The following is a 13,064-nucleotide window of genomic DNA, read 5'->3' as shown; positions in this document are numbered from 1 at the left end:
TACGAATAACCGGGAACAATAAACTTTAGTTTATTATTATTATGTCGTTATTATAATTCAGATTATTTTCAATAACAATTGGGCATTTGGTCTAGTGGTATGATTCTCGCTTTGGGTGCGAGAGGTTCCGAGTTCGATTCTCGGAATGCCCCTTCTTTTTGTTTTTCCAACTAAAATTCAGCTCTTTTATGATTTTGTCACGGTAATTATTATGATAAAAAAGCTATCGTTATTTTTATTATATTATGATTTATGAGAGGATTTCTCCGTATAAATTTATACATTCGTCATGTGATCATGTGTGCTTCAGGAAATAATAATTATGATAGAAAATTTATTGTTATTTTTAGTATTATGAGAGGCTTTCTTTCTATGAATTTTTACACTTGTCTCTATGATTATCTGTGATTCATGAAATAAAATAATTATTATTATAGAAAAATATTTGTTATTTTTATCATATTGGGAGAGGCTTTTCTCTCTGTAATTTTTACATTTCTCACATTTTACATTGTAATTTCTTACTGCTATTTATTGTTTCATAATAAGTTATTGATAAGAGAGTCAACCAACTAAAAAAATAAGAATAAGATTTGATAAACAGAGTAATGAGTGTAAAGAGGGGCAAATGATCCTCAGAGAAATACAGGCTTCAACAGTTGCATTGATAATGGTCTAAATGTAAACTCACAGATAAAGATGTCGAACATTAATTAGTAAGTTCCATGATGGCAGTGACAATATCACCTTCGGCAGCTTTGAGTGCCTGGACGGCCTTGGATCTGGGAACCCCGGCCTGGGTCATTACCAATTCGATGTCCTTCGGTTCCACACCGGTCTCGTCGACCTCTTCATCTTCGTGTGCCACAGCGGATCGCTCGGGTTTAGAAATCATGTGGCTCAGATCTGGGGCCTTGAACTGCTCGGCAGCTTGAGTCTGCAACTGCGAACTTAGGTCCTCAATTTTCGCCTCTCCGAACACAACATAGGTGTCTGAAGTTGGACTCTTGAAAGCGTCGGGCTTCGATATCACAAATAGTATCTGGAGAGCCAGAATGCAGTCGCTTTAAAATTCTTAAGAAATTAGAAACGATTAATACTTAACTCATCGACTTACATTCTTGCTCTTCTTTACTGTTACACGGCTGACGCCAGGTACTGGCTTCATACCGAGCTTCAGCATAGCCTTCCGGCTCTTTTTCTCGCTTCTACTTTGTTTTGACCTTCCAGAACCATCACCTTCTTGTCCTGTGCATATCAACAAAGGTGTCATCGTAAAAACTTCAAAAAGAGGAATATGTTCAATTCACCGACTAACAACTCCCATCTCAATTGACAATAAGGATCGCGAGTAACATCCAACATCCTAACAGAGTCTGTATACTAAATTCAACATGCTTTTAGATAATGGCGTCGATATCCTGAAACATGAAAGCTAGTAAATGTAGAAAACATACAATTGATGATGCTCTAGGTGACACTAAGCAGAACAGATAATGGCACAAATAAACATGAATATAGGAAAAAAAAAGTTTCAAGATTGTTGTAGTTGCCAATAAAAGTAATTACAATATGGAATGAATGAGATTGGGTTGCAATATTACAAGCATGTTTTGGTTTGACTTCAGTACTAGAGCAGAAGTAAAAAATACCTAATTGTCATTCTTTAAACAGTAAGCTGACAAGATTTAGGAGAATTAAGCTAGAAACCAGCTTACCATTTTATGCTAGTCTGTCTAACAAGAGAAATAAAGGAACAAGTATCTTCTATGGAATAAGATACTACTCCACAGTTTAGAATTAGCTCATATTCTGAAGATACACATTAGTGAAAATGTACAGTTACATCAAACTCAAAAACAAACCAATGGAGAATCACTAGCTTTCCGATTTTACTTACAAATGTCAATAATGGATATAATACAATTGTTTAAATTAGAATCAAGCATTCAAAAATATTACTAGCAATTAATTGACAAAAATAATCTCTCTTTTTAGGGAAAAAAATTACTCTATGCACCTACTTTTTTTTACAGATAATTGATGTAGACCGAAAAGTTGAACTGACTAATATATAAACGCTGTGTAATTGAATTTGAAAATTATTTATTTCAGTCAATAAATCAAATGGTACACATAAGAAAACCAAGTATACGACTGCAAAAGAAATATAAATGTTTGTATCGTTTTATTAAATAAAATAAACTATCGAGTTAAAATTATGAAATTAAAATTATACAAACAAATATAAATGTTTTTCTAAAATATTATCTAAGTTTGTCACCAAAATAACATATCATTAACTTGTCTATAGTAAAAATGATACTCAGCTACCCCAATTCCAACATTTTTCTACTACTCAACCAGCATTCTCTAACTGAACCGGTTTCTCATCAATCACTGGATTATCAGCAGGGCAATAAAATGAAACCAGAGACTGGACTAGCACAACAATCCAAATTCTATAAAATAAGAAGTTATTAATTATTATGACAGCTGGTTTTAACAAACAAATCATAGGATACAGAGTGCTACCTATATCAATTTTTAAATTTGGAATAAAACAACAAATATACCATATTTGAATTATATATATAACCTTTGCCAAGTATGCACTCTGTTTTAGGTACAACAGAACCTGACAAATGATAAAAAAAGAATAATTCTTGGAGCAGGATGAGGGGCATAAATACCTTCAGCATCTTCTTTATCATCGTCGTCGTCATCATCGTCATCATCTTCCTCATCATCTTCAACAACAGGTTCATCATTCTGTTAAAAGTCGGATCAACTCTCCTTAGAGTCACTATTCAAAAAATTTTAGATAATTGACAAGGAGGTTGAGTCCGAATAAAAACAAAAATAAGTGTGTGCCATTAATTTCTACTTTGTGGTGTCTGCAAACTACTTGATTTCTATCCTACTCCCATTCCTTCAAGTAAATAAGTGAAAATTAAAAAAAAAAAAAAAAAAAAAAGGGACTATCATCCATTCTTTTTCACCCATCTTATTTACTTGTTTACAAATAAGAAAACTTGTTTTTCTCTAGTGTGCACAATTTGAAAAAATAAAATAAAATCAGAATATATGGATGGAATTAAATACTTTCTTCTTCCTTCTGAGTAAGCCAAGAAATTTGATAATTTTCATGACATTTGTTTTCCTTTCCCTTCCTACTTTCTTCCAAGTAAGCACAGCATAAATACAAAGTCTAACAATCAAAATATACTGGTGAATAATCTTCAGGCTTTTTTGCACAGATTCATACCTATTACACTATGGACCACTATCCCTCAAAAGAAACAAGAACTTCAAGTGGCTATTTTAGCAAAGTAATAATAATAGCAACGCAAAATTTAATATCAGGTCAATGGCTTATTCATACCAGAATAATAAGTTTTGATAGAAGTCACACAGGACATTTTCACTGAAGACAGTGAGACATCCACCAGAATCAAAACAATCATGAAAAGAAACCAATATTAATACCAAGTAGCCAATGTTAGTATCAGATCAATGGCTTATGAATACCAGAACAATGGGTTATGACAGAAGTCACACAGAACATCTTCATTCAATCCAGTGAAACATACATCCATTAGATTTAAAATGATCGTGAAAGGAACCAACAATCTGGAAATGAGGTTACAAGGTGACAGTTTACAATATACGATTGCTACAATCTGAGACCAAATCGACCATAGGACAAATGCCAATCCATCCACCTTAAAATATTAACACTGTAAATGAGTAGTGCAACATGTAACTAATCCTACTCATACAACCACTATTGGACATCACATCTTAGTAAGTGTTGATGCAAATGTGTTGTCAATACCTTGATAAAGACCAATAAGTGGTATTAGATGTAAAGGTACTTTTCTTTCTTTTTTTCTGGATCGCCCACAATAAGTAGATTAGAAGATATTAAAGATATTTGCACCAGCAGAAACGTAATAACAGTCACAAAGTTTAAGGTTTGGTATGAGATGATGAAAATACAAATAGATATGAAGTCATAGTCTCGTGCTAAGATACTACGACCTAGAAATTGACATATAATATAAGAGGTCCAAATATCGCTACGAGCCAGGATCTCAACCGAGAATATATCCAATATCTAACGTTGTTTTCCATTTTGTGCGCCTAGCGTTTCTTAAAAGTCCCCCAAATTACCGATGCAGTGATAATTCACCACAACAACACTACCTACAGCATACAAATCAGAACAACTTCCCGTAAAGGTGCTTTTTTCCCGGTAAAGTGCTAGATCATTTCGATGCAATACAATCCACTAAGATTCATGCATATATACTCACTCAAGCCTATTTTTCAAATGATTCTGATAAAAGATAGCTTTTTTAACATTTTAAACAAAGATCCCAACAAGAACACGGATCAAAGCCCAGAAGAGTCCAAAATACAAGAAAGAAAATAAGTAGAACTCAGAAGCGAAATAGTACAGAGTTTGAATCGAGTAGCTCACGTCGATATTTTGTTGCTCGAGAAGAGCGGCAAGGAGTTCCTCTTGGGTTTGAGCAGTCATCGTGATCGGACGGCAATACAACAAATGTAAGCGACTGCAGAAAACCCTAACGAAGCACGCCGAAACCGCGACAAACTTGACGCTCTAAATATACTTCCTCTACTCCACTAAATTACTACGTTGCCACTTGGTTAATTCTCAACGAACGCTTTTTATTTAGCAATATCTTGAAAAGTTAATTAACATAATTTCTATTTTAAAGAAAAGAAAATCAAAGGAAGAAGGAAAGTATTTTAAAAATGTAGAAATCTAGCGAGCATCATCGAACTTCTAGTTGTATCTAGTGAATCTTACAAATATTATAAGTAATTAACAGTTCTTTACCGAGAATCAGTAGCTAAGTTTCTTGAATATCTAAATTAAATACTCAATTTTAATTAAATCATATACGGCAGCAGATCTCCTGATTCAAAAAAAAACGGATCAAGAGAATAGCCTTCGACTGTCCATTTCAATTTAAACTATAATTTGATAGAGACAATAAACTTAAGGAGGGATTGCTATCAATTACGATGGAATCGTGATCACAATTAGAAATGGATCACTTTTTTAATGGACCAGTAGATATTGTCTATCATATATTCTGTACTCATTTTATCCCTCTCCTCTGTACTCATTTTATCCTTCTTCTTTATCCATATCTAATCAGTATAGCAGTCAACTAATTTTTTTAAAAAATAAATAGAGTTTTTTTAAATATCTATTTGTATTAAAAAAATCATTACCTTTAATATATTAGATCAAATTAATATTCAAGAATATGATATAATCAGGATAATTAAATGAACACAGGACATACTTTTATATCATTCTGAGTTCTCTAGACCCCTCAGTTAATTTTTGCCGAAACTGACTGATGGACCTATATAGCTAAGGATTACATGAAACCAAGTTCTATGTATTTATCTATGTCTCTTGATTATATTCATACCCTAAAATATTAATTTGACCCAACATATTAAGAACAATGATTTTTTGAATATGAATATATATTAAAAAAAATCTGTTTACATATTAATGAACTTAAAAAATTCGGGATGACATGAAATTAGGTCCTATGTGTTCGTCTAATTCTTCTGATTATATCAATATTTTTAAATATCAATTTAATTGAATATATTGAAGACAATGATTTTCTTAATATAAATATATTTTTTAAAAAAATATTTATTAAAAATACATTAATTGACTGTTATAGTGTAACAGCCGATTGAAATAAATAAAAAGAGTAAAATGAGTATAAAGGTAACAATCGACTGAAATAAATAAAAGAAGTAAAATGAGTATAAAGCATGATTTAATCATTTTAAAAGTTAGGTACGTGGTGATTTAGATATTTTGGAAACTAAGCTAATAAAAAGGTGATTTAAAAATAAAAAGGCTTCCATTGTTTTTCCTAGAAAGTGATTTATGCTATCACCGAGTAAACATGGATATCCCAGGCAGATCAAAAATGTGTCCGTCGTCAGTGAATTCTTAGACAAAGTTGAATGTGGGAGACATTGTTAGTCCTTCTTCTGGATTTAGCCGATGGACGAATCAGGGCATGCATTTCAAACTATTTCTCCAGAAATCCAGTAGATTCAATCAAATGAGGATGGTAAATGAAGATGTGCAAGTTGCTCTTGTCGTAGAGAAAATAATGAGCTCAGTCGAACCAAAATTTAATTAAGCATGTGGTGACCATTGAAGAATCTACCTTTTAAAGCCAAGAAATTAATTCAATGGTTGTCTTTGTGTTCCTGAAGGTGCCCGTATACGCGGGACGTAGGTACGTGCTGGCAACACATTTTTTCTACGAGCTGTCTACTTCTTCATCCTTCGCTACCAGCCTAACTTTAATATCGAAGGATTTTAATTACTAAGGTCCCACTTGACCTTACTTCGTCCAATTTTTCTAGCGTTCTCAACTTTCCTTAGAGCTTTTATAGTCGCCAGAAATATATATATATATATATATATATATATATATATATATATATATATATATATATATATATATATGAGAAATGTTAACCTAAGGATTTTATTTATGGAATGATACGGACCATCCTCATGTCTTTTTTTTTCATAAAATCTATTTCTTTTTCCTTCATTCTCACCGAACCGAAGCAACTCATTACGCCTCCTCACGCGCCCGCCACCCGCCCATGCCGTCAGCCATCTGCCCACCGTCGGCACCCTCCGACCGCCTAGACCCACCCACACTATAGCCCAGAGGGTGAACTCATCGGGGATCGCGGCCATCTGCTGCCGCCTGCCCATCGTTGTCGCCGAACCGAAGCGGCTCACCGCGCCTCCTCGCGCGCCCGCCACCCTCCCGCCCGTCGGCCATCTGCCCACCGCCGGCAGCCTCCGGCCGCCTGAACCCACCCACACTATAGCCTAGGAGGTGCACCCGTCGGGGATAGCGTCCGGAATAGGACCGCGATCGCGCTAGATTGGGTTCCTTCTCTTAGCTCGATTCCAGCCGCGATTTAGCGCTATCGCGGCCATGTTGGGCAGGCGACCGTGTTCCGGCGCCATCGCGTCCAAATTCCAGTGCCATTGCATCAAGATTCCGGCGCCATCGCGTTCGGATTCTAGCGCGATCGCGTCAGGATTCCGCTGCCATCGCGTCCGGATTCCGGTCGCCTGCCTCCGGAATAGGGACGTTTTTTTTTTACTTTTAAGAGCGACTTTCAACCACTCCTATACTTTTATCAACGGTTTGAAAACGGCTCTTCTTGTCGCCGTCCCTATATACTATCGAAGCAGTTTTCGTAACCATTGGTAAAAATTAAAAAACCGCTCCTATTATACTTTATAGGTATAGATTGACGTTATACATGGTTTTAAACCGCTCTTACAACCATGGATATAGGAGCGATTTCAAAATGCCTAAATGTCATGATTATAGGAGCACTAATCCTACAGTTAGACTCGCCGACCTCAAGCTCTTAACTGGGTCAATGGGTCAAGTGCCCGTTGACCCTATTTTTATTTTTACTTTCTTTTAAAGTTGGAAAAAAAACTAATTGTTATTGGGATTCAAACCTAGGTCTCCTAAATTATAATCTAATATTCTAACAAACTAGACTACAATTATTAATGTTTTTATATGTTAGTTAATTATTTAATAACTAGTCAATAATTTCTTTTGTTATATTGTTATTCTTAGTAATTAGGAAAAGATTAAGAGACATATTTATTCATTTATTTATTAATTTATAATCATTTACTGATAGATAATTTTATATGCTAGTTAATTATTAAATAATTAATTAATAATTTTCTTTTAATATATGTTTATTCTTAATAAGTCCAACAATATCAGGTTTAGTAAACGATTTTGATTACCTATGGGAATATGAGACTAAGATGATCTATGGAAAGGGCTTTGGTTTTAGTTGATGCTCAAAAGTGGAAAGGAAAAAATTTAGGTTAGTTTTACTTGCTATTAGAGGCTAATAAAAGCAAAAAATTTAAGAGAAAAAAAATAATAAGGTTAATATGTTTTAAAAATAATGGTTCTATATAAATAATAATAATATTTAATAATATTCTGATCATAAATAATCTAATATTATTTTTAAATTTTTAAATAAATAATTTTTAATAAATGTCATTATAAAATATTTATAAAAAATATCAAAGTTATATTCTAGTAGTGCAAATTGGAGGATGGATAAAATCAAATAAAGAAAGAAAAAAGGTTTTTCAGAGTGAGATTTAGGGGGGTGTATTCAATCAAGAGATTGAATAATTTTCATTGACTTTTTTTTAATGATAGACTTTTGTGGAGTTGATTAATTTTTATTAACTTATATAGAATCTCGCGTAGTTGTGAAAAGAATTCTATGGAGTTCTATAGATTTTTTTGCAAGACTTTTACGGACATTTATAAACGTTTTCATGGAAACTTGCGGATTTATGAGAAAGAAAAATTCGTTTCGTTATTGCCAATATGATAAACATCGCTCCAAATTCGATTCGCTATTGTATCTCTCCATGCATTGGTATTTGCTCGTTGTTGTTCTTGAGTATCAGATAATTAATCAAAGAAATCGATACCATGAACTTGTTCTGGTAAGGATGATGAAACTTCATTATCTGGTTCAACTAAAAATTCATCAGAATGACACTCCTTGCGAAGAAAATTATACAATTCGGCACAAGCCAAACTTTTTATAATAAAAAATTTATTTTAAAAAAGACCGTAAACTTTAAAAAAAATTAAAAAAACATAAACTAAAAAAAGGTAAACTAAAAAAATCGTAAACTTTAAAAAAATGTAAAGAAAAAATATATAAACTTTAAAAAAAAACTTAAACTAAAAAAACGTAAAGTAAAAAACGTAAAAATAAAAAAAAAACATAAACTAAAAAAAAAGTAAAAAACTTTTTAAAAAAACCTAAACTAAAAAAAAACGTAAATTTTTAAAAAAAATCGTAAACCTTAAAAACCAAAAAAAAATAAAGAAAAGAATAAAATTTAATAAATAAATAATAATAATGTTAAAAAAAACACATGTATAGTTAATTTTATAACAGAGGTTAACACACCCCTAAAGTAATCTCTATGGTAGACCGTAGACGTGATCAAGGTGGTGAAGGAATAACTTCGAGAACAGTGTTAAATTTGATCAAAGTGGTGAAGATTCTTGATTGAATATGCATCAAGTTGGACTGTGTACTATTGTATTGGTAGGCTCTGGACGGGGCTCAAAGAAATAATCAAAATCGAGGAGCGACAAGAGAAAGAACTTATTCGTAAAAAAATAAAATGATTTGAAGTCTATAGAAATCTCAAGGGTGAGGAGAAGACTTTTTATTTTATATTTAAACTTATACCAAGTATTTTGGAGAGCTCTCATTGGTTAAAATTTATATCTAAGGAATTCTAAAAGAATCCATGAAAATCTATTAAAATTTTGGATACCAAAAGATTTTCATAGAGTTTTAAAAAGTAGAGTTTGAATACCACATGACTTTTTAAAACTCTATAAAAATCTAATTTGGATACCATTAGATTTCTATAGAGTTTATAAAAGTCTAGATTGAATACACCTAGACTTTTAAAATCCACAAAAGTCATTCAAAATAATTAAAAGTCCAACATTGAATACACCCCTCTTAGGATTTTGGAGTTGAATAGAGAAAGAAGAAAAGTTTTTGGCATAGATCTAGGTTCGGAGTTGAATAGAAAAAGTGGAAAGATTTTTGACACTAGATTTAAAATTTCGGAGATAGATAGAGGAAGATGAAGGTGTGGAGGTTGCGTGCGATGTCGGGTGTGAAAGTTATGTGTTTAGGGAAAAAATATTAAGGGAAAAAATTAAAAAAAAATACATAGAAGAAAAAAAAGAAAATTTATATATATAAAATTAAGAATTTTCTTTTAACAAAAAAAATAAGAAAAGAATGAAAATCGATATAAATAAAATTAAGATTTTATAAGTTATTTAAAGAATAATTTGTTTGACTAATAAATATTTATATTAAATAAATAAATTTAAATTTGAGATGTACAAAATAAAATTACATTAAGTAAATTGTACACTTTAATTGTTATTTTTTTAAAAAAATATTGATCAATTTTAACTTCGATAAGAGTGGTTTACAGAATGACTGCTAAAAGTGTACTGTTTGATAACTATTATTAGAAATTAGAGCAATAGAAACAGTTAGTAGCAGCGTTTAACATAGAACTGCTACTAAATGTACCCAATATCAGTAGTTTCAAGATTGCTTTTAATAGTTGAATCATTAAGAGTGGTTTCAGCAACGGTTTATTCAAATCAGTATTAGAACTATTCAACAAGAGCGGCTGCAAAAATATTCTAAAAAGGTAAGGCATTAGAAACGATTTAGTTCAAATTGTTTCTATTGTTTGATTTTCAAGAGTGGTGTTAAAATCGCTCCTAATAAACCACTCCTATACGGGTATTTTTTTTTTGTAGTGTATGTTTACTGAACTGGTACAGTAAACAACATTCTGCAGGTTATAGTGGTTAATGACCTTTACAAACAAATGTGGAACCGCCACATCAGCGACCCCCCTAGAGCCGGTCCCACGGATATGGAGGGAGGTAAATACAGGTACACAGGTAGAAAGTGCATGGCGGAGACGTTAACCCCAGGCAATGACACCCCAGGGATCGACCCCTGGACCTTTCAGCCACAGAACCATGCACTCCCCATCTGTGCTACGCCCCGGGGACGATTAATGACCTTTACAGCTGGGATGCAGGAGCGCAAGAAAAACTGTCTATCTAAGCACCTAGTCCTGATAGGCATATAAATGGAAGACTCAAACCTAATCCTAAGTTCGTCAGTAGGGAATCTAGGGTCGACACTAGCAGTAGAGGGCCCAACACCTGATCTAGAACAGTTCCTAAATTATAAAAAAACTATACTAAGCATAAATTATAGAAATGAAATATTTTAAAAACTTAGGGGGAAAAAGGAATTTACCGAGGCATCGTGACTAAGATTTTTAGAGATGACGACTTTGGTTGACTAACAGCAGCATAATAACCGAAGAAAAGAAAAAAAAATTAATTTTTAATCCCTCTCTCGTTAAGGCTCGAAGAGATCCTTTGCAAGAGATGAAAAGATGAGGTGCAAGAATAGGGGGGTGCCTTGCCCCCCCTTATATAGGGTGGTCTGGGCGCCTGGAGTGAGCCGAGGCGGGGCGCCCCGAGTGCCTTCCGGGCGCCCGAAAGGTTATACCAGGGGCGCCCACCCCTGATTTTTGACTAGGATTTATATATTTATATATATATTTTTAACATAAATTTTTAAAAGAATTTTTTATTTTTTAAAATAATTTTTAAAGTTTTTTAAAAGAATTTTAAAAAAAATTAAAGTTTTTAAAATATTTTTTAAAGTTATTTTTTAAATAATTTTTAAAGTTTTTTAAAAAAAATTAAAATAATTTTAAAAATAATTTTTAAAGTTTTTAAAATAATTTTTAAAGTGTTTTAAAATAATTTTTAAAGTTTTTAAAATAAATTTTAAAGGAATTTTAAAAATAATTTTTTAAAGTTTTAAAAATAATTTTTAAAAGAGTTTTAAAAATAATTTTTAAAGGAATTTTTAAAATAATATTTTAAAGTTTTTAAAAATAATTTTTAAAAGAGTTTTTAAAATAATTTTAAAGGAACTTTTTAAATAATTTTTTAAAGTTTTTTAAAAATACTTTTTAAAAGAGTTTTTAAAATAATTTTAAAATTTTAAAAATAATTTTAAAAATAAATTTTAAAATAAACTTTTTAAAATAATTTTTAAAAGAGTTTTTAAAATAATTTTTAAAGTTTTTTTAAAATAGACTTTTAAGTTAAAATAGTTTTAAAATAAATTTTTAAGTTAAAATGATTTTTTTAAATAAATTTTAAGTTAAAATGATTTTTAAAATACATTTTAAGTTTAAATAAATTTTAAGTTAAAAATTAATTTAATTTAATCGATTTGGTTCGATTCGATTCGAAGTCCTTAGTTATCTCACCCGATCTATGTTTTCAATCAGGGAAACCTATAATTTTTGTGATATGAAGTTGCGTTCAATTTTAGGGTTTGGTTTAACTTTGTGTTAGATTCAGGTTTAGCTTTGGGCTCAACAAATAGACATTCTTTGGATAAACTTCTGGGCTATGGTGAGTCACTTGGACATCATTAGAATAACCATGTCTTCGAGGTTTTCCAAATAGTCCTATCCAATAATCCACTGAACTTAGTACAAAACCTTGGTCTAACTAGTTAGGATCCGTAAGGGGTAGCTTCAGTTAGTTCTACTTAGTCAAATGCACCAGGTCGAAGTCATATCTTCCTAAACATGCATAGACTAAGCTTCCCTAACCTACTATTATCCAAAATTTCACCTGTACCGTAGGTCAAGTTAAATTTTGTCCATTTTTACTCTAATCCTAATTACCCTGCCGGATAGGTTGGTTTTGGACATTTTGGTTACCTTGTCGGGTAGGTTTGTTTTGGAGGTACCAGCTATTTTGGAGTTTCCCCCTGAATTATTGATCCGATTTCGGTTTTAGTTTTGGTTAAGATTTAATGTTTAATTTGTAACTTTAAATTTAAGTTTTTAATTTTGAATTAATTGAATTGGTCAAATTGTCCTTCTTTAAAAGAGTGTATTTAACGTTTAAGTTTTTATTAATTTTGAATTTTGAATTTTTTGAATTATACCTCTTTAAAGGTTTATCTTTTAACCTTTTTATTAATTGTTAATTTGAATTTTCTAGACTATCTTTGTTTAACATATTATCTTTAACATTTAAGTTTGTTAAATTTAGTTTTGATTTTATCAAAGTGTTTGACTTTATCCTTATATTTTATTTGTCTTTTAAGTTGATATGATTAGTTGAATTTATTAGATTAGTCTTGTCTTTAAAATTTAATTTTTTGTTAATTAAATTATCTTGGGTTTAGATAGGATTTTCTGAATTGATATTGTCTAGATTATTAAATAATTTATTAAGAAAGTTATTAATTTTATCTAGATCAATATTGACCTTGTATCATTA

At 31.4% G+C, this 13,064-nt stretch overlaps 1 protein-coding gene and 1 non-coding gene across 2 annotated transcripts; one reads left to right on the top strand and one right to left on the bottom strand.

Annotated features, from left to right (window-relative positions):
- Positions 1 to 80: 80 nt before the first annotated feature.
- Positions 81 to 152, top strand: TRNAP-UGG. The gene has a single exon. It is a non-coding gene; the product is annotated as a tRNA-Pro (tRNA).
- A 421-nt stretch (positions 153 to 573) lies between these two features.
- LOC121985234 (nascent polypeptide-associated complex subunit alpha-like protein 1) lies at positions 574 to 4,669 on the bottom strand. Its single transcript, XM_042538552.1, has 4 exons — positions 4,487 to 4,669; positions 2,694 to 2,772; positions 1,118 to 1,248; positions 574 to 1,042 (listed from the first exon to the last, which is right to left on the bottom strand). Exons 1-4 carry the CDS (start codon positions 4,544 to 4,546, stop codon positions 710 to 712), a joined length of 603 nt encoding a protein of 200 aa, XP_042394486.1. The 5' UTR covers positions 4,547 to 4,669; the 3' UTR covers positions 574 to 709.
- Between the last annotated feature and the right edge of the window lie 8,395 nt (positions 4,670 to 13,064).

Source organism: Zingiber officinale, chromosome 5B (genome assembly GCF_018446385.1).
Source record: "Zingiber officinale cultivar Zhangliang chromosome 5B, Zo_v1.1, whole genome shotgun sequence".
Lineage (NCBI taxonomy): Eukaryota > Viridiplantae > Streptophyta > Magnoliopsida > Zingiberales > Zingiberaceae > Zingiber > Zingiber officinale.
This window is presented reverse-complemented; position numbering and strand designations above follow the sequence as displayed.

Bases quoted from the DNA above. Each gene is read 5' to 3' on its own strand.
- LOC121985234 (XM_042538552.1), bottom strand. From the start codon at position 4,546: ATGACTGCTCAAACCCAAGAGGAACTCCTTGCCGCTCTTCTCGAGCAA. The intron at 2,773-4,486 runs GTGAGCTACTCG...GACTTTTAACAG, and splicing joins TCGAGCAACAAAATATCGAC to AATGATGAACCTGTTGTTGA. The intron at 1,043-1,117 runs GTAAGTCGATGA...CTGGCTCTCCAG, and splicing joins CAGTAAAGAAGAGCAAGAAT to ATACTATTTGTGATATCGAA.